The sequence below is a fragment of the Lissotriton helveticus genome, chromosome 9 (assembly GCF_964261635.1).
Source record: "Lissotriton helveticus chromosome 9, aLisHel1.1, whole genome shotgun sequence".
Taxonomy (NCBI): Eukaryota; Metazoa; Chordata; class Amphibia; order Caudata; family Salamandridae; genus Lissotriton; species Lissotriton helveticus.
This window is the reverse complement of record NC_136070.1, coordinates 145,427,328-145,451,886: the sequence shown is the minus strand read 5'-3', so window position 1 is coordinate 145,451,886 and position 24,559 is coordinate 145,427,328. Positions and strand designations below refer to the sequence as shown.

At 44.6% G+C, this 24,559-nt stretch overlaps 1 protein-coding gene across 1 annotated transcript in view; it reads right to left on the bottom strand.

Moving 5' to 3' along the window:
- LTK (leukocyte receptor tyrosine kinase) overlaps positions 1-24,283 on the bottom strand; it is a 678,246-nt gene extending 653,963 nt beyond the window's left edge. Inside the window, exon 1 of the mRNA XM_078662014.1 lies at positions 24,133-24,283. Coding sequence (XP_078518140.1) covers positions 24,133-24,229 — 97 coding nt within the window. The 5' untranslated portion in view covers positions 24,230-24,283. The remainder of the gene's footprint in view (positions 1-24,132) is intronic.
- Between the last annotated feature and the right edge of the window lie 276 nt (positions 24,284-24,559).

The following is a 24,559-nucleotide window of genomic DNA, read 5'->3' as shown; positions in this document are numbered from 1 at the left end:
TCTGGTTCTGATGGGACTCCGAAGTATTCCAGACCGAAAGACAGGCCTGAGCCCTCATGAAATCTTGATGGGAAGAGTAATGAGACAAGCATGGGTACCAGGAAGCAAATTGTTGAGTATTACTGATGATTTGGTGCTTGAATACTGCAAGAGATTAGGTGACCAAGTGCGTTATATCTCTCGCCAGATCGGAGTAGACACCGTCGCCAATCCAACGACTCCTCTCCACAAACTGGTTCCCGGAGACTGGGTCAAAATAAAGAAGCATACTCGGTCGAGCTGCCTGGAACCGAGGTGGGGAGAGAAGCGCCAAGTGATCCTGGTAACGACCACAGCAGTAAAGTGTGCCAGTGTTCCCCATTGGATCCACGCCAGCCACACTCAGAAGGTACAACCCGACAAAGAGCCGGGAGAAGAAGACGGTCCAGCAGAGGGGCCTGCAGAAGCAAGACCAGAAGTAACTGACGACGTACAGCCCAGTACCAGTCAAGCTGAGGGGTCCGCAGACGTTGGTCCAGGAGTAGTTGATGACGAGCTACCAAGAGTCCAGCCTGCTGAAGGGTTCCCAAAGGTTGGTCCAGAAATAGCTGATGACGAGCTGACAAGTATATGGCCAGATGAGTGGATACCATTGATTGACCTTACCGAAGACCCCATCCGAACAAGCGAACGAATTTTGAAAGGTAGAGAGTGGAATAGAGAGGAAAAGCAAGGCACAGGCGAAGTACCTCAGGGTATTGAGATTCACATCAAAACTGAGGAAGGAGAAGGTCAGACAGGGACAGAACAAGTGATCGATACTCCTCCACTGACTCCTGATATCGAAAAGGGACAGATTAGACCTAGTAAAGAGATTCGAGCGGAAGAAAATCAAGAGAATGAAGTGCTCGAACAGGATAAGACAGGATTAGGAGAAAGTGTTCAGGAAACAGAAACAGAGACATTTGAAAAGCAAAAACAAAATTCTCCTGAACAAGGCCAGATTAGTAACCAGGCAGAAGAAAAAGATGCAAGACCTGGAACTAGTGAGATAGGAAAGGAAATAGAAGAAGCAGAATTGCCACAAACTAATGAAAATAAAAGGACAAGAGAAGAGAACGAAGTCTCAGTGCCAACTAAAAGACTTAAGAAAAGAAAGCACATTGAGCCTGGATACATAAAGAAATTGAGACTGAGAATAAAAACGGTAGAAGAAAAACGTGCAGAAGAAAGGAGAAGTGCTCGCATAGCAGAACAACTAGAAGACACTTCCAAAAGAAGGAGCGATCGAATAAAAAGACAAAACAAAAAGTACAAGTCTCCTGAATGGACGCTCGTTCTGGAGGAATTTGAAGACCTTGATATAACTGACGAGAGCAACGGAGAACCAGTCGCTGAGTACTCTGCCGAAGAAGAAGACGAGCCACCGTGAATTTGCACAAAGTAAGCTACTGGTGTAAAGACACAAAGAGGGGTCGAGAAACTTCTTCTGAGCCAAAATGTCTGATTCAAATGTGAATGGTAGACCTAGTTGCAGTCGTTGCAAAACATGCTGCAAGGTATGTGTATGTAGTATAGTTGTAGTGATATTAATTTGGATAGGATTAACAGTTTTCATTCCTTTTGCGGTGAGCAAAAATACTAATGTTGACCCTACTGAGATTGTAAATACTGACAATGAAGAACTGACAACACAGAGTGTAGCAAGACATGAGAGAGCACTCAGACAAACAAAACAAGACCTAGAAGCATCAGATGAGAGAGGACTACATTATCATGGAGTAAAGAATAAAACGCATTTATATGTTTTCGCAAACTTGTTAATACACTATGTAGAGACTATGGAAATTGAAGATTGCTATGTCTGCATGAAGCTACCTACCTTTGTGGCTGAAGGCGTGACATACCATCACCTGCCCCTGACCTATGGAATATCCTGTAGCATTCTAGCAAGCTTATTTTACAAAAGAGGACCGTTACAGTACTATTACTCTAACAATGACGTGATCTTTTCTGAACTCCCTATACGTGGGAACTTGAATCCTGTACATACTAAAAGTGACGTTACTCGCTACATGGGCGAATACTTTCTGACTATAGGTAATATAGACATAGGTGACGCACACAGAGATAACTTGACCTGTTCTTTGCGTGAGCAGGAAAAGATGTTCCTGAACATGGCAGAGAAGAGGAGAATAAAAATAAAAAGAAAGGCAGATGACGAAACACAGAAAAGGCCAAAATGGGCTGAGAACATGGAAGGCACCTCAAATGGTGGGGCGGGTCCTGCTCTGTTGCTGGATTTTGAAAAGAAAGGAAAGCTATGTCTTCACCGCGAGAAGACTAGCTATTATAATAACATTTTCATTGGTTCCAGTGAATGTGAACATAATTACAAGGTAATTGGAGGTTGGGGTTTCAAAAATGGGTCAGAGCCTGTGTTTCCTGGAATTTATTATATATGTGGAGACAAGGCTTATTTCAAATTGCCGGATCACTGGTATGGAAGCTGCTACTTTGGCATAGTCTTCCCGAAAATATACCATGTGAACAAAGTTGCTGGAAGCAGTGAAAATACTAATGGCTTAGTGCGTAGTAAAAGAGAAAGCGTAGGTGAAATAATGGGTAGTATTTTCAGTGCACTGATACCTGGAGTGGGAGTGGTTCTGAACACTCACAGAATTTGCAAATTATCCACTATAGTGGATGTGTTGTCTACTGACACAGCTCATGGATTTCTGTTGGTCAATACCGAAATGGTTGCGATCAGATCAATGGTTTTGCAGAACAGACTTGCTCTTGACACCTTATTAGCAAAAGAGGGCGGAGTCTGCCGGATGTTGAAGGCGCAACATTGTTGCACTTATATTCCGGACAAAAGTGTGCAGCTCAAAAGATACGTGAAAAACATTACTAATTTGGAAAGGGAACTCAAACCACTCGAGGTTGACAGTGCCTGGAAGAGACTGGTAGATGGTCTCTCAAATGTAGGTCATTGGTTTGCTAGTTTAGGTAAAAGCTTATTGTTTAAGGTACTGATGCCAATTGGAATTATAGGTCTTATCCTATTTTTCATATTTGTCTGTTGCAAGTGTCGTAAACACACCGGAAAGCATCAAGTGAATGCCAGAGGAGTGAAACGAAGTGTGGATGAGCTTGAATTAGAGGAAATGAATAATCAGATATACAAAAGGGTGAAAAATTCTCACCATACCAAAAATGAGAAAGAAAAGCTAAATCGCTTGTTGGAAGAGATAGAGATGTATAAGGTGTGAGAAGTTGGCATCTGGTTCCATTATTTTTTGTGATGATAGTAAATATCATCAAAGAGGGGATTGATAGAGCAAGCTTCGCATCGCGACTTGCTCGAGTCAAGAACCTCGCCCGTGTGTAATAAATTAATAAATTGTACGTCTTACTAATCTTTTATTTCCATACTCGAACAAGGTAGAGGAAGCTTGCATACGTGTATTTCTAATACAACTAATCCATGTCTTTAAAAACATGGCCGCCGCTTGAAAAGTGCTTCTGCGCATGCGTCAGTCACACTCACGTGACCTGACGTAGTTATAAATTTTGGAGGGAAAGGGTGCGCATGCGTAATACACAGCTTTCATGAATAACGTGCTAATGCTCTTGTGAACGTGTATATGTTGCTAACATTTAAACTGCATAGTATATTTTTATAATGATAAGTTTGAAATACAAGACCAATGATGTGTTTACATACATTTATTTCTATGTATTAATTTGTTCTCGCTTACTTTTCATGTACTGCGGGAAATGGGGGTCCGAACCGGTTGGGAGCCATATTGAGGGTCTCTTCTGCGCAGACTCGTGGTGCACTGAAAGGTGGCAACAATGGACAGTGGAACTCAGCCAGCTGGCAGCCACCGTCAAGATGCTCATGGGAAAGCCACCTCTGCCCTACGAGAACGGAGAAAGTTGTTCCTTATATGATACATTGTGTGTTGCGCTACTATTTGCCGTGCAGTTTCTCATGGGAACCCCAATCTTGCTAGGCGGCACCCAGAGATGTAAATTAGGCCTCCAAATAGTCTATTCTGATTGGTGTGTTACCCAAAGCCTACTGTAATATATAAAGTTCTTAATTCCAGTAAGTATAATTAGGTATGATTTATTGTTGATTAATCCAAGTTATATGATCAATAGATATAATGATAAAAGTCCCACCAGGAGCAATTCATCTCTTGCTCAGCCTGTCTGCCATCAACTGTCTCTACCTAGAGCAGTCAGGTACTTAACATTCTAATATGACATCAATCATTCTATTACATGCAGTGGCTAAGCAATGGGGAAATCTAAGTAAGGGAAATGTAAAGTATGAGCAAGATGTAACACCTACCTTAGGACCAATCCAAATTGAGGGATTCTGACACTTTGCAACATTGGGGGGTGGTACACCGTCCCCAAACAGTATAACTACCCTGGGTTCACCTAGGGAAGTTGTCCGACTTGTCTGGTTTAGCTGACCTGTCACTGACCCAACGCACTCAATAGGTGACTGAAGATACAGAGTACTGCGGAGCACTCTGTCCGAAATTGACCATAGACTAAGGTTTTACTAAACCTTAAAGTGCTGGCGGAGCACTTTGCTGGGAGTTCGCTGACCCAATCGGGGTCTTGATCGATAGCTGCAGAGAGGGTGAAGCGCAGGCGTTGCTTCCGAACTGCGGGTGCTGGTCCTGTCCTGAGGGTCCTGTCCGAGAGGTCCTGTCCTGATTCCTAATCTGAGGGTTTCCTGTCCTGTCCTGGGTGTCCATTCTGCACCTGCTGTCCTTTGAGGGGTATCCTTCCTTGAGGGTTTCCTGTCCTTAACTGACCCGTGGCCAGGGTTTGGTTTTCACACCAGTCTAGGTAAATATCACTCTGAATCTTGCACCTTTCTGAATTTCTGTCTTTTGCTTTAATAAAGACATACCTTTGCATATGTTAATTTTCCATGCTTTGCCGCAACCATTGAATCATAAAGTCATTTGCATTTATTTCATAACGTGTTCCTATGTTACCCTACCTGTTAGAAATTATATTTTGCATTGCAGTTTGTCATTTCTGATATGGTCTAGAACCTCCTTACTTAAATTGTCTAAAGAACTTTTGCCTTAAAGCATAGCGTGCCTCTCTTCATAGACTCTCCTATAGTTGTATAAATGTCCGAACCCCTGTCTCATTTCTTTGAGATAATTCTAAAATACCAGTCCTAATCAAAGCCTATCCCATCTTTAGTGATTCATCTTAAACGTTCTAATGCCTGATCCTTCATTTAAGTGTGCCCTGGTTCCATTAGTTTATAAATGGTTGCACTGACTTATTTTCTATTCAGCTATGTACTTTCTGTTATTCTGATTATCGATTGCTTAATTACTGTGAATTTGATGATTTCTGAATTTTACTAAATTAGATAAAGACTTTAAAACTTCCAGTTGTCCGTGGTCATTTTACAAAAGGTATTGAATATTATTTGTTGGGTTTGTATTTTGCTGCCTTTCCTTTTACAGCTAGCTCCCTGATCCATGGTGGTCATAGGTACCCGTGTCGGTGGATGGTAAGTCGGGTACGCTGAAGAATAACGAAGGGAACTCACAAATACCTGATAGCAGAGCGTGAGGTCATCTCATCAATGAATATGGTAATTTGAAATATATGGGCCCGAAGCCAGAAGTGGCGAAATTATTGGTCGGGTGACCCACGCGCTCTATCACAGATATGCACCACTGTGCAATCTATACAATCTAGAAATGTCAGTGTAAAGTTTCACTAGCACCGCGGCACTCTGTCAGATCTGGAAATGTCATTTTAAATATGGACCAGCACTGCTGCTCTCTATGCAAGCTGGAAATGTCAATGCAAATATGCAACACTGTGCAATCTATACAATCTAGAAATGGCAGTGTGAATAAGCAAAAGAAAACAAGCACTGGCAAAGCCAATAGGTCTCGCCTATGGGAAAGCTATTAGCTCTTTCAGTCCGGCTGGGGTGGTGAATGGTAGGGTGGGTAAATTGGTGGAAAACAGGATGGTAAAAAAAAACACCATGAAGCGGCCAGCACTGGCTGCATCATCTCACTTTTTTTCTTTTGTCTGTTTGGAGTGGCCGGGTAATGAAATGGATGAAGCAGGTGTTGGGAAGAGAAGAAACAGTGACGTGGTGTGTGGGGGTTAGGTGAGACGGGACCTGGGCGGGTGGTGGCTAAAAAAAGAGGTACAGGGCGGATAGGGGAAAGGAGGAGTTAACCGCAGAAATTAGATCATCGCTACCTGGTTATTTCTGTAGTACTCAAAGGGCAACTGTTGAATGCCTCCCCCACGTATGCCCTGTCGTGTACCCTTCGTGCACCACATGCGCCCTGCTGTGTACCCTCCCTGCACCGCGTGTGCCTTTTTGTTCACTCTGCCTGCACCTCATGTGCCCTGTCGTGCACCATGCCTGGTCCCTGTAAACTTTAGCAGTGAAGAGATTGGAGGGGCAGCTTCGATAAACTCCTTCCACAGATTTATAGTAGAGAAAGTAGTAGGACTGCTTCACAGAACCAGAAAAACTGGAACTTTCCCTTCTCCTGTGACAGATGTAATTTGCTACCTTTATACTTCAATTATTTTGCAATGTTTGATTTTTCCGGAAGCCGATTCTCATTGGCACTTAAACTAACGTTCTCCGCGGCGTGTAAATGATTTTCAAGGCATAGCAAAAAAAAAAAAATCAGTATCAATGCTCTAATCTCTTCTATGCCAGGCCGCTGCCTGGCAAATGTTGCTTTCACCATGGCAAAAGGTAATAAGTGCAAGAAAACATACACCCAGACGAAATTCTGGAAAAGAAAACAATGCTTCTCAACGCAGCAGAAAATCACTATTTTTGCATGTGTCATGTTGGTGCAGCCCAACCAATGAAAGCACACGAAGCTTATGCAAAATGACGTATAAACTAACATTCCACAAAAAACTGCAACAAATTGCTCAGTGACAAGAGTCCTTATTTAGTTAGACATTCCAGTTTAGCTAGGAATTTGCAAACTAACTGCAAGATTGTGACCAATTTTATTATTCAACATCATCTTCTAGATACACAAGTGTACATGTACAGTTATCACGTGGATGTATGACCGAACAACACATTCTGTTGCAACGCATGACTTTACCACGCATGCGTTACAATTCGAATGCCTTTACCACACATTTTTTGCAATGTGTATGACTTTACCATGCATGCCTTTACAACAAATTTCATTGTAAAGGCTTGTATGTTGAAGGCCTATACATGGAAAGGTTTTCCCTGGCCCTTCTCTCAGCCCTCAGCCCTCAAACTGGTCCCCGGTCCCTCCCCACCCCCCTTGTTCCAGCGCTTTTTAAAAATACCCGACCCCTGCCCTAAACCCTATAACTAGACCCCAACGTGAGCCTCCCAGCTTTAAAAAAAAATACTCCACCCCTGTCCTGAGCCCTAAAAGTACACCCCAGTGTTAACCCCCCTATGCCCCTAGCCTATTGTTATTAATACCTATCCCCTGAACCCAAAAACTGGACCCCTGCGTGATCTACCCCCCAAGGTCCCCAGGACTTTTCAAAATTACCCTGCCCTAAAATCAGACCCCCTCCCCCCCGGCCCTCAGTCCTTTTAAAAAATACCCAGCCCCTGCCCTGAACCCTAAAGCCGTACCCTGACATGACATCCCCCAGGCCCAAGGCCCTTAAAAAGAAAAAAACACCTCAGTCTAAAGCCCTAAATGCGTACCCCCTGCCCCAGACCTCATTCCCCTTACCTTAACAGAACGACCAGGCAACTCTTCTGAGGTGTGGCACAGGTTGTCAAGAGGAAGTAGAAGGGTCTCCCCATTTCCTCTAACAACGCTGATAGCCATTACCACGCCGGTACCCTTACCACCATTGCCAGCATATGCCCTTACCACCAGTACAACGCAGGCGCGCAACCCCCACAGGGCTCAAAGGGTTTCAGCCCCACCCCCATCATGTGTATCAGCCCGGACTGAGATCGCTTCCTGGGCACACTCACGGACAGTTTTTGAGTACTTCAAAGGTCCATTCACTTATTAACAAGGCTTTGTTGTGTTTTTTTCACCCCTTTATAGAGCCCCTGCATCTCCACTCTGCCTATTGCTGGAAGAATTAGCCACCCTGAAATATTTATTAGCTGCCACCCCTGAAATTTAAAAATGCAGCTACGTTTAAGGGCTGTTTCCCTTATCATGTGGTGTGTCTGGTTTTATCTCTTTTTCTAATTTCTAATCTGTTCTGGAACATGTGAAACGTAAAAAATGAAAGCTTTGCCAGATTGTACTTTCAGATAAAAAGGTTACAGCGAGAGGAACCATTAAAAGAGCTCCTGCACCAGAAATGCTGCAGCATGTGCATGTTCCAAGCAAACTTAAGACCACATGTTTGCAATGACCTAATTGCGACTTTTTGCAACTCGCAATTAGGAAGTCGCAATATGCGATGTACAACAGTGTCCTTGACACTGTTTGCGATCCCCAATGGGGTCGCAATTGAAAAGACTCAATGAGGCAAGATGCAATTTGCGACTCATTGGGAATAACCTGTAATCACAGGATGGTGGCCTACTGGCATCAGCAGGTCACCATGTATGTGATTGTTTTTTTTAAATAAAGCAATTTTTTAAATTAAATTGCAGCCTGTTTTCCTTAAAGGAAAACCGAATGATTCTTTGGGACCCCGTCCCATTTGCGAATGGGTTACCACCTCCTTCACAGAGTCAGTAAAATATAAATGTTTTGCGACTGTATTCACGTTGTAAAACATTCATACATGCCTTTCTTACTAATAGGAAGGGACGCCCTTGGCACGAGTTGTTACCAACTCACAAACCCTATTTTGCGAGTCGGTAATAGGTTACTGACTCGCAAAATAGGACATGCTAATAGGCATTTTAGCTATAGCAAACGGCCCGATTCTCTGCTTGCGACTGCTATTAACAATTGTGCATCTGCCCCAAGATGTCACTCAAAGGTCTACATCTTGCTCCAGCCCTGCTTCTCTGATAGCAAGCACCAACGCCAATATGAAGGATGCGGCTATGGGCGGTGTAGGCAGATGGGGTGCTGACCCTGGAGCTGGGGAACCAGGCTTGAGTCGCGGTTCCCCTCAACATCATGTGATTAGGAGGCAAATCACTTAATCTCCCCTGACTTTAAAAAAAATGTACTAAGGTAATGTAATTAGTGCTCTTAGAAAACACCCCATACCTTCCGGTCGGGTCGAGTTCACGCTATTTGAAAATGCAAAAATAAAAGGAATAATACCTCAATCACAGCGCAAGAGGCGGAGAGAGACTAATTAAGTTAAATTAAACTGTACTTGGGCCATGCTCCGCATGGAGACAAGGAAGTGACGACATCATATGGCTGCCGAATTAGAAAGCAGCAAAGAACAGTAAAAATGGCGCTAACAAATCGTAAGAAATGGGCGGGCTAAATGCCCTTTTTTGAAGAGTTATTTTTTTCCAGATACAACAGGTCCTCACCATAGTGCTGCCTGCAGGCTCGACCTAAAAATCAGGGCTGTTTAATAATGTTGCAACATTTAACAAATGTCCCCCTTAAATGAAGCCGGCATCTCTGCTTAAAACCATCTATGTAAATGTAGAACTAGGAATGGGCGAATGTTGTAAAAGCATCAGTTACTTCGGGCAAAGAATATCGGGGTAACAGCACCCTAATGTTTCACTACAGCAGAAAGGCCTTTGAGCTCTGGGAGAACGCACTCGTTAGTGACGGCATAACAGGTCGTTATTTTTTGCATTTAGGCGGGTGTTAATGTGCATGAAGCCACAACAACTCTCCCTCTCTTACTGCTTCTTACCAACTTTTGGTGCCTTTTGGCATCTTTTTTCATGTTCAGGCCTTTCGCTGGTGGGAAGAGTCCCATTGCTCCATCTCTGCACAGCAGAATAGAATGCAGGGCTTGAATGTGCGCCTACTTTATACCAGAAATGCTCAAAGCACTTTAAAACCGACATTTGCCATGCACTTTGTGTAAATTAGTGTGCCAAACAAGCATTTTGAAAGAACGTTTGTTCTCCCAGCATTTTGGAAGAATAAAGATGCTAAACATTCGCAGTTCAGACAAGCATACCAAATCCCTGTGTCGAGCTCTGGGCCCCCTGAGAAGGGGGCATGGCAAAGGTTAACAGGTCACCAACAAAGTGCAAGCTGAACAGAACCTGGAATTGTTCACTGCCAGTGGCCTACACTAGAGGAACAGATTGCCTGTCTGCGTGTCTTAAGGGGAAATGTAGAAAGGGGCTAGTGCACGCATTTGTCCAAACTGAATTTGTGCCTGGGTTTGCACGACTGCCTCTTAGAAGCGGAGTGCAAATCGCATCTGTTCTCATTTTGCTCATGTCGTTACCACTCTCTTATGGTGGGTGTTAAAAGTGCATATAGACATTTAAAAATATGCCCAACGGCCAGAAAAAGTGCGTGTGCACTTTGTTCACAATTTTTTCACAAACTAAAACAGTCAGAAAATGCAACCAAACCACACTTTATTGCTACCATCCAAGTTTTGCGACCACAGTTCAGACTGGAGTGTAGATAACCTAGTAAGTGTCTCATTGTGGAATAATGCTGAGCTGTGTGAAATAACTCTAAGTAATTCTGAGCAGCGTAGAATAACTTTAAGTTACTCTGAGCAGTGTGAAATACCTCTAAGTTACTCTGAGCAGTGTGGAATAACACTAAGTAACTCTGAGCAGTGTGGACTAACTCTAAGAGTTGAATAACTCTGAGCAGTGTGGAATAACTCTAAGTAACTCTGAGCAGCGTAGAATAACTCTAAGTAACTCTGAGCAGTGTGGACTAACTCTAAGAGTTGAATAACTCTGAGCGGTGTGGAATTACTGTAAGTTACTCTGAGCAGTGTGGAATACTTCTAAGTAACTCTAAGCAGCGTAGAATAACTAAGTAACTCTGAGCAGTGTGGACTAACTCTAAGAGTTGAATAACTCTGAGCGGTGTGGAATAACTCTAAGTTACTCTGAGCAGTATGGAATACCTCTAAGTAACTCTGAGCAGGGTGGAATAACTCTAAGTAACTCTGAGCAGCGTAGAATAACTTTTAGTAACTCTGAGCAGAGTGGACTAACTATAAGAGTTGAATAACTCTGAACAGTGTGGAATAACTCTAAGTTACTCTGAGCAGTGTGGAATACCTCTAAGTCACTCTGAGCAGGGTGGAATAACTCTAAGTAACTCTGAGCAGCGTAGAATAACTCTAAGTAACTCTGAGCAGTGTGGACTAACTCTAAGCGTGGAATAACTCTGAGCGGTGTGGAATTACTGTAAGTTACTCTGAGCAGTGTGGAATACTTCTAAGTAACTCTAAGCAGTGTAGAATAACGCTAAGTAACTCTGAGCAGTGTGGACTAACTCTAAGAGTTGAATAACTCTGAGCGGTGTGGAATAACTCTAAGTTACTCTGAGCAGTGTGGAATACCTCCAAGTAACTCTGAGCAGTGTGGAATAACTCTAAGTAACTCTGAGCAGCGTAGAATAATTCTTAGTAACTCTGAGCAGAGTGGACTAACTCTAAGAGTTGAATAACTCTGAGCGGTGTGGAATTACTGTAAGTTACTCTGAGCAGTGTGGAATACTTCTAAGTAACTCTAAGCAGCGTAGAATAACTCTAAGTAACTCTGAGCAGTGTGGACTAACTCTAAGAGTTCAATAACTCTGAGCGGTGTGGAATAACTTTAAGTTACTCTGAGCAGTGTGGAATACCTCTAAGTAACTCTGAGCAGGGTGGAATAACTCTAAGTAACTCTGAGCAGCGTAGAATAACTCTTAGTAACTCTGAGCAGAGTGGACTAACTATAAGAGTTGAATAACTCTGAGCAGTGTGGACTAACTCTAAGAGTTGAATAACTCTGAGCGGTGTGGAATAACGCTAAGTTACTCTGAGCAGTGTGGAATACCTCTAAGTCACTCTGAGCAGGGTGGAATAACTCTAAGTAATTCTGAGCAGCGTAGAATAACTCTTAGTAACTCTGAGCAGAGTTGACTAACTCTAAGTAACTCTGAGCAGTGTGGACTAACTCTAAGCGTGGAATAACTCTGAGCGGTGTGGAATTACTGTAAGTTACTCTGAGCAGTGTGGAATAACTCTAAGTAACTCTGAGCAGTGTGGAATACCTCTAAGTAACTCTGAGCAGTGTGGACTAACTCTAAGCGTGGAATAACTCCTAGCAGTGTGGGATAACTATAAGTAACCCTGAGCAGTGTGGAATAACGCTAAGCGTAGAATAACTCTGAGCAGTGTGGGATAACTCTAAGTAACTCTGAGCAGTGAGGAATAACGCTAAGCGAAGAATAACTCTGAGCAGTGTGGAATACCTCTAAGTAACTCTGAGCAGTATGGAATAACTATAAGTAACTCTTAGCAATGTGGAATACCTCTAAGTAACTCTAAGCAGTGTGGAATAACTCTGAGCAGTATGGAATAACTTTGAGCAGTGTGGAATAACGCTAAATAACTCTGAGCAGCGTGGAATAACTAAGTGTGGAATAATTCTGAGAAGTGTGGAATAACTTTCAGTGTGGAATAACCAGAGGTGGTTACCACATTCAAGAGGGGGGAGTGGTAAACTGAGGTAGTGACATTATTGTGCACTTTACCCTTAGGTCCTCATTATGAGTGGCCCAGTAAATGGTGTGATAATGTTTGGTAGGGACAAGGCAAACATTAAAGAGAAAGAGGAAGAACATTTTAGGGACAGTGTTTAAAAATAAGAGGGATAGGGGACGAAAAAGTTAAGCGAAGTAAATGAAAGTGCTAGAGAAAGGGGCAAGAGAGGGTGAAGATGGCTGAGATCCCATGCCCAGGTGGTAAAGTTGTGGCTGGAAATGGCTGATGAAAGTGCAAGCGAAGTTGGTGAAAGTGGCAAGGATGATTGGTGGAAGTTATGAGGGAGTAGTTCTTTGTCATAGGACTCTAGGTAGTGGGCAGAGTGGCTGAAAGGAAGAGTGCCTCAGTTTAATTGTTTTGTAGAGAGCTCTGATATCCAACCACGTTCCCTGCGCCAGTCCTACTAAACCCTAAAGGGTAAACCATACGTACTTCAACAGCTGACAGTGCCACAGTAGAGTTCAATGGCTAGATATCTCAGTGAGTTAACCACTTGGCTCCTGGCAAGGCAAAGTCAGCCGACTGTCCCTTCGAGGTCAGCAAATTAAATACCATTAAAATTTGGTAACAGCGATTCATCGACATATAAACTGGCAAGTGGCAGTAGGTTAATAGTAACACCTGTTAGTATTGATTAGATGCAATTTGGTTTTCAATGTATACCATACAATTTGCAGTTATAGTCTAACAATGTAATATACTTTATAATTACTAATTACATGCTAACTCAATTTTGGGTCTATATTTAATTTTTTTAATCATAATTCAAGTCCAGACTCCTTTTCTGTCTCCTTTCCACCTGTTAAGTTGTCCATAATACTTGTTGTATGTTATCAACTAATCATTTGTGAGGTAAGAGCGCATCTCTGGTGTGGGACCTTCTGCGGAGGTGAGCCTTGGTTGTAAGCCAGGATATATATCACAAAAATATTGTGATGGTTAAGTATATCCAGGGAAGTATTGATTTACTATTCTTAAGTCCACACCTACATACCTTGAAGATTTATATATCATCAATTTACATATATGTGGAGTTAAGTTTAGTAAACCTATACTTACCTCTATATGTTTACCTTCGTGATATTATTGTAGTCAATATTCTAGCCATGATATGTTTGGACCACACAACTTTTAAAACAACATGCTCATTATAGAATGGAATGGTGCACCCAAAAGTAAAAGTCAACAAATCTTCAAGTCTGTTTATAGAAATGAAATCTTCCTTTATTTAATTTCGCTTTAAAATATAAAGTCTAGCAACCAAAGCATCCAGCCAACGTGTTTCGTTCAAAATCACTTGAACTTCGCCAGGGCTTATATGTCTTGCTCAGCATTGATTTATTCCATGAACTAATATCAATGGTTTCCATTGACCATTAGTCATATAAGGCATCCCATTATTCAGTCAGTTTCAAAGTCCTACACCAAATCTGGCAGGCTCTTGACATAAATCCCAATAGAAGAGGGGGTACGTGTATCCCCATTCGATACCTGAATCAGTTCTGCAGTCGCCATGAACACAGGTGCCCTTAATTGTATTTAGCTGTTTTTTTAAATAAAGGGGTGCACCTTTACGGGCATCACTGTGATGGCAGAATGCTGATGGAGTATTGCGGTACTGAATCAGGTATCGACTGGACAAACCCAGGCATACTATCTTTCCCAAATGAAGCAGACCAGCACTGGACAAACCCAGGCATACTTTGGATCTCTTGTTGTCTCATCAGATTTCACATTCCACCTTTCCTAGTAATGACCCTGATCGAGAAAACGCTCTCCCATCATATCTACAAATGCGCTTGGTAACCTTAACATACTCCAAACTGAATTTATGTTACAATATGAGTAACAAAATATCTTCTTACAATATCTTCTTACAATAATTTTGTATCCAGAATATCAACTACCACGACATTGTGAAGGTAAGTAAACACAAAATGTACATTTACTGTTCTTAACTCCATTTGTATCTGCTCTGGATGCTGGTGCTGGCTGTTGTTGTTTGCCTGCACTGAAGGCTCAGTGGCAGGTACAAGAAGGAGGCAGAGAAAGATGGACTGTTTACTTGCTTGTATTGTGTAGGATGTTGGACACAGATGCTAATAACCTACGTGTTCTAGGGCATTAACAGCTGTTAACACCCTAAGTTGAGATCAGTAATATTTGATTCTAAACAATTGGAACTGTGACAACAGGGTTACCCAGACAGAAACCCATTTGCAAGGTTAGTCCTCTCATGGTAAGTTACTTCTGTAACCAAAACCATGTGCTTGCCATTTGCATGGCTACAAATCTGATTTATATCATCACATGTTCGGAAGTGCTGAAACAACAAACACAACTGTTTGCAATTGTAAAATACCTAACAGACCCTTCTTCAATGAGTACGAGCTGTCTAAGTCTGCAGAGTATTCAATTCCCCTGTTGATCTTTTTTAACTCGAAAGTGAAATCCTTGCTTCCTTCGTATTCCGTCTCTGGTTGTAATTCTGCTATCTCAACACAGTGATTAAATGCTTTTAGCTCTGTTTCCCCTTTCTAGATAGCTGGTGCTAATAATCGCATGATTGTTTTAAACTGTTTTCTCACTTTGTAGTCTGTTCACAAAAAAAAACTGAAATTTGAGATATGCAAGCTGATAGCTTCTTATCTTAATACGGTGTTTTTAGTTTGAAGTATTTTCTGCATTGGACTTCAACTTTTCCCCCAAGTTATTTCTTTGATAAAGATAATTTGTTTCTGCCCTGGAGAAGTTAAATAAATGTTGTTCAATGTCCAGCCCTCCATCGTAGTTCAAGGCAGTGCATCCTCACAGGATCATTTTTGCAATTTGTAGGTACGACTTACCACCTCAACGCGTGACTTCTGGTGTCTCACTGAGGGAGATATTAAGGTAAAGGCGATCATCATCTGGGACAAACTTCCAGAGACAGGGGGCGCTGGAGTCACATTGAGCTCTAGTGAGTGGTGCTAGTCCTGCCCAGCTGCTTTCAGACAGTGGATCTAGAAGACGGCCATTTTGGAACCCACCTTACCCTCGGGGCTCTGCAGGAAGGGGAGCTGAATTAGACCCAATGCTCAGAAGAGTGGAATTCTGTGGACAAGGATTAGTTTCATTCTAACTCTGATAGACACCACAAGCCTACCTCCCTAAAATGACAATACCCTCCCATTGACAGGGAACCCCTTGTAGAGCTACAACTAGCTACTAATACAGGCCCCTATTTTACTCATCTGTTTTATTGCTCTCTGGCAGAAGCAACTTATCCAGAGATTTGGAAGGAAGCTGTACTACTGCCCATGGCAAAAAAAACTGGCATTGATGTGCCGATTCTTTCTAATTATCGATTGGTATCTCTCCTTCCCTCTAGGTCTAAAATTCTAGAAAATTGGTGAACAAAAAACTGACTACGTTTTTAGAAGCCAACAAGTTGTTGGATCCCTCTCAGACCGGTTTCTAAGCTAATAAGAGCACAAAGTCCACGCTGCTATTGGCGTTGGACGATATCAGGCCAGGAGATGATCAGGGCGGGGGCACAGTCCTAATCCTACTTGACTTGTCTGCAACTTTTCACAGCTCACAGCTTGCCGATTGGCAGGCTTCACGAGATTTGGCCTTAGAGGACTGAGCTCTTTGTTATTGAATAGAACCCAGATAGTGCAGCTACACCGGTAGATCTCGCTCCTTTACATCTACTTGTAGAGTTCCCCAAGGCTCCTCGTTGAGCCCCACTCTTTTTATTAATGTTTATGTTGCTTCAATGGCAAAAATCGTCAGGACATGGGGCTTTCTGGTCAATTCTTATGCAGACGATACCCAGCTGATTATATCACAGCGGAAGGGTTATAATGAGACCTGAAGCTATCTACAGGGATGCCTCACCGTAGTAGCAGGATGGATGACAAAGCGTTGTCTAAAACTCAATTCAGAGAAAACAGAGATTGTGCTGTTCAGTGGTGCGCATCGGATTTGTAATGCATATGTCATTGGTGGCCTGATTCATTGGGAGAGATGCCCACGCTAAAAAAATCCGAAAAAAAATTGGGGGTCATCATTGATGACCAACTCTGCATGCAAGAACATATCAGGGCTAAGTGTAGCAAATGCTTTGACATTCTCAAGCTTTTGGGAAGGCGATTCAAATGGATCCTGATAAATTGCCGAAAAACCCTAGTCCAGGCCCCTCCTAATGAGTAGACTGAATTATGGCAATGCATTATTTGTAGGTAGTGCCACATTAAACCCTGTGGAGTCCCCTAGGCAGTCGAAGTTTCAGCCCCCCCTCACAAATTATCTCCTAATACGTTTTTAATTTTGCCAACCAACAATTGTAATAAACCAATTTTACTGCAAAGGACTAAACATTAACAATTATTAATGTTATTAAACAAAAAAAATTATAAATTGAATAAACCAACAAAACTTTAAATATTCACTTTCCTCAATTTGTTTGTGACCTTCTGCAAGACATCGTATTCAATGGACAAAGTTGGAGGGGTAGAAGATGCTGGATCTAGATTACTAGGACACAGTGAGGGGATATAAGGTTCAATTGAGTCTTTAAGGTAATTTCTTTTTTGTTGATTCATATTTTTCTGTCTTTTAGAAACAATTAAAGAAAGCTTGATTGCAATTTTCTTTCAAAATCAAATCAATGTTCTTCTGATCAGTTATCGCGGGCCACTAAAAGGAGTAGGGCCCATAGACCGTTGCCTACTTTGCGTATTTGGTAACCCAGAACTGTTTGTAGGTATGGCTGATTACCTTTTTACAAGATTGCAAGTAATCCAAAACACTGCGGCCAAGCAAATCTGTAATATGGACAGATTTAGCTCTGCACTGGCTTGTCTTGCTTCTTTGCATTGGCTGCCTATGCGTAAGAGACCTAACTTCAAACTCTTTTCCTATGCTCATAAAGCCTTGCATAACGCAGGCCCGGAGAGCCTACAAGCTAGAGTGGAATTTTATAAACCCCCTTGCAATCTCAGTTCTCGCAACTTGGCCCTAGGTAAAACCAAACGTATAAGGAAAGTCAGATTAGGAAGCCGTTCCCGCTCTTACCTGGCTGCTTCTCAGTGGAATTCACTACCTATGGATATTCGCCTCATTGGTAACCACACCAGGTTTAGAAAAGCATCAAAAACCTGGCTCTTTCCGGGTTAATGGACTGTATGATGTTTTTGTTCAGTGAAGATCTCTCAGTGGATGGGTTGGGCAACTACTTAGCGCTGTGACATCCCCTAGGGGCTAAGTGTTGAGCTTTACAAATACACTAAATAGATAAATAAGTAGCGCTGATGCATTAGTGCACAATCTTGGGAAGCTCAAATAATAAGAAATTACCAGGTCTTATCTATCTGAACGTACAAAACCACCAAATATTGATCCTTATTTCTGGACCAGCAACGTCACTGATAGAATTCATCTTTGGTAAATACCTAGAGTAGATATGGCAAATCACTCTAGCGGCCCCTAGCATCAAACCTCCAATGAGCCCTGTGGAGCCCAGACCATGTACTACTTGCACCCCCTGCTGGCCAGGATATCAGATATTAAGGACCCACGTGACTTCAAGTGAAACAAGAGTGAAGGAGTTGAAGATGCTTTATTCAACGGAGGGGGAACGAGCTATAAGTGGGGTGGGGTGGATCTGCATATAATATACATCACAGGACTCCCTATGGCACTGTGATGCTTGGCTGCCTCCAGCTCCCTAGGAGTCACTTGACATGGCAGAGGAAGCCAACTGTAGCCGATAATGACTGGCCACTGGTAGCTTATCAGACATATAACAAGACAATTTGCTGTCCTATTTCAGCATACTCACACACAGTAATTAATCTGTTAAACAAAATTAAAACAACTGCACGGCCACAAAGTTTTTCTGAGGTGCCCGAAACCGCCAAATACAAAAGTTAATTTAAAAAAAACAAGGCTGCCTCGCCTGGACACCCCCTCGCGCCTCTTTCCTCTACCTTAACTACTTGTGCTCTTTAACCCTTACAGGTTCCTTTCCTTGCTCGCTTTCTCCTATTCTCAGACTTGTCCCATCCTTCTCTCTTTTTTCTGTGTCTGGCTCTCATGCTCTGGTTCGAAGTCTGAAGATGAAACAAAAACCCGCCCGGTCTCCAGAATCCACTGCACGTGCGCTTGAACCTGCATCTGACATGTCTTGTCAAGCACCACTCCCGCTTTGGCCCCCCAGAAACGCGGGGGTCCTTTTGATAAAAGAAGGCGCTGTGTGAGTATGAGGCAGGGATTCCTAGACCCCCACCCCCACCCTAGCACCTGCCACGAAACAGCAGGAAGTGTTTATACACGTCCCGTCGCACAGTATATTACTTCAGCTCTGACGTCAGAACTATCCTGATATCAATGTTTATCAGCTGTAAAAACATCAGAGCGCGGTAAAGTAATAAAGCACACGAAGGGAGCCGTGGGAATAAATAGAAAGTGGTTCTGCAAATGAATAGACACGAGATAATGAAAGTATGAAAACAGGACCATATTGAATATATAAGGTTGCAGGCATAGTGCCTTGAGTTGAGGCATAACAGCAAAACAAAGACTCCATGCAAGCTTCGTTTATTTACGATTAGAGACTGATGTTAGACGGTGGTTCTTGAAGGATATATTGTAAGGAAAAGAATATTACAAATAAAAGGTCTATTTATAGTGTATGTTTTTCAGACTTTGGGTATTTTTTGGTTCCAGTGGAGTCCCTGCCCACGATTAAATTTCTAGCTCGGGCACAGGGTCCGCCCCTGGGGTCAGGCTGCCCCCCAGCCCCCCCCCCCCTGTTCTTTGACGTATAGACGTGTACCACGAGTCCCCCTGGGGCGCGTCTTGTAGCGCCTTGAAGTTCAAGTAGAAAGCACTGGTGTGAGTGCTTCATCTTAGTGGGGTCCACCTGATGCAGCCAGATTGGGTTCCATTAATGTATATACTTTTTAGGTTTTTGTGCACCGTGCAGGCTTAGCTGAAAGGAGCAGCTAAACGCATTCCTAAGAATTCTTTACACTGTAAGGAAGGGGGGTACTTTTCTTTGCAGTTCAACGGGGGGGGGGGGGCAGGGGGGGGGAGACTGAGGTGGTATAGGGCTCCACTGCCAAAAGGGTACAGCATTTGCCGCTAGAGTTTAAACTCACTCCTGGGGATGACCCTCTGGCTCCAGTTAAGACCGTGCGCAACCTGGGCGTCTTGTCTTGATTGACGACAACCTTCAAATGGCGTCACAGGCCAATAAAACGGTCAGCGTCTGCTTTGCTCTTTTGAAGGCATTGCGACAGATGCTTCCACTGTTGTCTGAGGAGACAAGACCCCTGGTAGTGGGGAGCATAATTCTATGTAGACTGGACTACTGTAACTCCCTGTATCTGGGAGCCCTCAATACATCTTGCAGGGGTTGCAGAGAGTCCAGTCTACAGCAGCAAAGCTGGCCCTAAACAGGCAACGCAAATCTTCCACCACTCTGGCTTTGAGAGACCTCCATTGGCTTCCCATCAAGGAGAGAATCTGTTTCAAATCTCTGTGTATGGTGTTCAGTGCGGTACATGGTACGGGCCCGATCCCCATGCAGGAGAGATTTACATGGTACAAGCCTGTAAGACATCTCCGCTCTTCGAGCGCCTATCTGGTAACAACTGCTAAATTCAAGAAATCCAGGATTGGAGGTAGGGCCTTTGGCATAGCGGCCTCACGCCTCTGGAACGATCTTCCCCTGAGTATTAGACAGGTGACCTCCCTGCTATGCTTCAGAAAGAGTCTGAACATTTGTTTTTCCCCCAAGAATGAGAGCAATGCCTCCCACTGATAGTCTGGCTCATTGCCTTCTGTTGTCACATGCTAAGTTGCAGCGCCAGGATACCCTTGGGGAGACAGTTTGAGCTATATAAGCACTGCATACATACATACATACATACATAGAACAACGCACATTGGGGGTTCGTGGGAGCCAGAATTACAGAATTCAGGGTGCATTATTTAGAGTAACTTACAAGTTACAACGCAGTAAAATGTTAGCTTGGAAACTTGCCCATTCACTCCAGATGCACAGGCCGGCTCCATCCTGCACGTTCAATTCATGTAATGTATTGTGACGCTGCAGTGACGTATCACCTCCTGAAGACATTTAAATGACCACTCCTGGGGTGCAGCTTCACCCTCTGCGTCCGTGACCCTTGACCCCCCAGCGTGGCCAGCTTTAGCGTTGGTGACCCCCCTCCTCCATAACCTCCTCCAAGGATTCCCTCACTACTGCCCTCCAACAGTGCCCCCGTCTCCCTACAGCCCCTCTCTCGCATGCGTTTCATTTGTTTTATAGCGCTGCACATACCAGTGTAGGGTGTCAGAGCACTTTACATCACATCCACATTATACAGAGACAATGAATCATACCTGTGTATATCAGTCTATATGAAATGCTAACTAAAACAATGTGGATTGCAAGGTGTAGGAATCACATATCATCCATGCTAGTAGGCAGTATAGTTGAGAGTCTTTAGTTTTAAGAAACAAAGTCAGGATTTAAAACGTTCCACTGTGGTCGGGGATTGGCTTTACTAATTCAAATGCATTTCTACCCAGACAAACCTTTTTTAGCAAGCTTTGTACATTGAAAAACTCTGGGAATAAACATAACGATGTAACCCGTACAATGCAGTTTGCATGCTGGTATTGTAACATATGAACTGCAAGTAACAAAAGCATTAACACACTAAACTATCTTCATATAATACAGTTCTGTGTTCTGCTTGGTGCACGTTTTTGCAGCAGTCATGTTAACCCTTTGTGCTACGTTATGAGTCAACACTGCCTCCAGCAGGCAGACTAACCGCCAGCGTTAGCTTGACATTTTTATTGTTGCTTGAAAGTTGTTGTGCACATAAGGACCTCTGCACTGGTGCTTCCAAAATCATAAGGGAGTTCTAAACACAGCGCCCCCCAGGTCAGTGCCAGGTGCCGCTGCACCTGTCACACGCCCTAGAGCCAGCCCTGCCTAGGGGGTTACAGGTCCGAAAAAGTCATCTCGTGCGTCCTGCATTGCATCCCCCTCGGCACCCCATATTACAGTACTGATTATGCCTCCCCTAGTGTGAGAGTGTCAGCCTTAGGGTGCTGCTCCCTTGGGCTTGTGAGCCCCAGCCTTAGGGTGCTGCTCCCCTAGCGCATGTTCGCCCTAGAACAAGTGTGCTGCTCCCTTGGGCGTGTGAGCGTCAGTCTTAGGGTGCTGCTCCCCTAGCACCTAGGAGCTACAGCCTTAGGATGCTGCTTCTCTATCCCGCGTGAGCCCCAGTCTTAGGGTGCTGCTTCTCTATCCCGTGGGAGCTCCAGTCTTAGGGCGCTGCTTCTCTATCCCGCGTGAGCCCCAGTCTTAGGGTGCTGCTTCTCTATCCCGTGGGAGCTCCAGTCTTAGGGTGCTGCTCCCCTATCCCGCGTGAGCTCCACTCTTAGTGTGCTACTCCTCTGGGGCGTGTGAGCTCCATTCTTAGGGTTCTGCTCCCCTAGCACACATGGGCTCCCGTCTTAGGGTGCTGCTCCCCCATCCTGTGAGAGCCCCAGTCATAGGGTGATGCTCGCCTAGCCCGTATGAGCTCCAGTCTAAGGGTGCTGCTCCCCTGGGCGTGTGAGCTCCAGTCTTAGGGTGCTGCTCCCCTGGGCGTGTGAGCTCCAGTCTAAGGGTGCTGCTCCCCTGGGCACGTGAGCTCCAGTCTTAGGGTGCTGCTCCCCTGGGCGTGTGAGCTCCAGTCTTAGGGTGCTGCTCCTCCATTGGGCGTGTGATATCCAGTCTTGGGGCGCCATTCCCCCAGCCCCTGTGAGCCCCAGTCTTAGGGTGCTGCTTTCCTAGCACATAGTCTTAGCAATCTTAGGGTGACCCCCTCCTCCCCGCCAGCATCTCTGGACTATAGTCGTGAAGTTCTAATGCCCACGCCTCTGGGGCGCAGTCTTAGGGTGCACCCCTCCCCCCCCAAGCACCTATGGGCTATACTCCTAGGGAGCCGCCCCCACACCCTATGCCCCCCATCGCTCCCTCATTTACTACTAGCGCAGCCTCCAGCCCAGCTGCCGGACACTACACCTCAGCCGAAGCTCCACGGGCCCCCACGGGGGTGGATTCTGCAGCTCTACGAGGTCCCCTCCGGGGATAGATTCTGGAGGCGCGCATTTCCATCTGGCACAGTTTGCACTAACAATATCCAATTGCATTAATGAACCAGCTCACCACGGCAGGACCAGGCGCACACACACCTGCTCAGCGCCAAGATACCCTCGCGAGTGACAGGGCGCTTTACAAATATACTTATCATACAGCGCTTCATACCCCGCTGTGGGGGGCGAAGCGCGACATGGGACAGGTAGCAAGATGCACCATGGTGAACACAAAGTAGCATCCTCTTCATTATTGACTTGGATAGAAATAGCTTCACATCAAAAGAAAATAGCTCACTGAGAAACAAATAACACCGTCTGTGGTACTTTACAGCACAATGTAGCTAATACTCTCCGTCCCTACTACTGGCTCCAGAAGGTAAAGGGTGGGTGGCAGGGGGGTGATGTGGTGTGGCGCAGCGGCTAAGCCCAACGTTTAAATTCCGGAGTTTAGAACGAGCACTGGGGGCTTGAATCCCGGCATTTATACACTGTGTGATCCTAGGAAGGTCGGTTTATGTTCCTGTGCCTCGGTTCTCTAATTTGTCAAAAAAGCTTAAGCGCCTGTAGGTAATTCATTCCGTTTGCTGGGCACGCTGTACAAGAAAAAATAACTGACCCTTAGCACAAATAAAATATATTTTTTTAAGTGCGCACGGCCTGTGATAAATTCACTATCCACATAGCCGCCTTCCCTTCTCCGAAATAAGTGTGGCATGAATGTAGCGCCTACTATTCTCGACTCCTGTCCTAGAATACCAGAGATAGCGCTTATCCTCTTGCACTCGTTTTCAATAAGTTATTTCATTGTGGCGCTACTTTGCCTCACGCAGTTATTTTTTTTCAATAAACTGGAATTACTGAACCACTTGTTCTCCAATATTCGAGGCGCTGCTTCCCCTCATACAAAACCCCTGAACGTGTTGCACCGCCCCCTCCGTGCGTTGGGGTGCACCCACCCAGCAAGACAGAGCTGGCCAAACAAGTCCTCAGAAAACAAAAAACAACCTCTCAGCTGCCCACCTGGGCCAACCCTTCATGCTGCAGGGACCCACTAAGGTGGAAGTGCGCCCTGTCCGGAGCTGAAACACAGATGCAAAGACACATCCGATATGACAAGATGAACCCCTGCAGCGAGCATGCCTGCTTGCATGATCCGAAGAGCGATGCGCACAATCACTGCAGTTGCCTGAATGAGAGCCCCGTGGTGACGTGTGTTCGTTGCAGTCATACATATCCAAGTGTCAAAGAATAAACAGTTGTGAGATCTCTTAAGGGCTTAAAAGTGCAACGAAGCTTCAAAGTTCTGGGCTTGACGCTTACCCAGTGTGCTGGCCCAAAGTAGCAGCAGCAGCAGGGGGCTGGCCAGGTGTGCAGGACAGGTGGTGCCGGGCGTCCCCCGGTGCGCGCAGCCTCCCATCCCGCTCCGGTGCTGGGTCCAAGGGTCCGCTCCCTCCCTGCCCCTCTCCACAGAAGCTCTGCTCTCTCTCCTCTTGGTTTTTACAGTAGGACCAATCCTGGCGCCTCGCAGGCTTCCCGGGTCCTAACGCCGCCCGTTTCCGCGCCCCGAGCTGACAGAAGACGCGCCAGCAGCATCCATCCTACGGTCTGTCCATCGTGGCCTGTTTCCTCGGGACTGTTGCTGCTGTGGGTGAGTTCTGCTGAACTGCTGGTCGTGGGCAGTTTTTTCCGGAGAGCTGTTGCTGGGGGCTGGTTCTTCAGGACTGCTCCTGTGGACACTTCTGCAGGA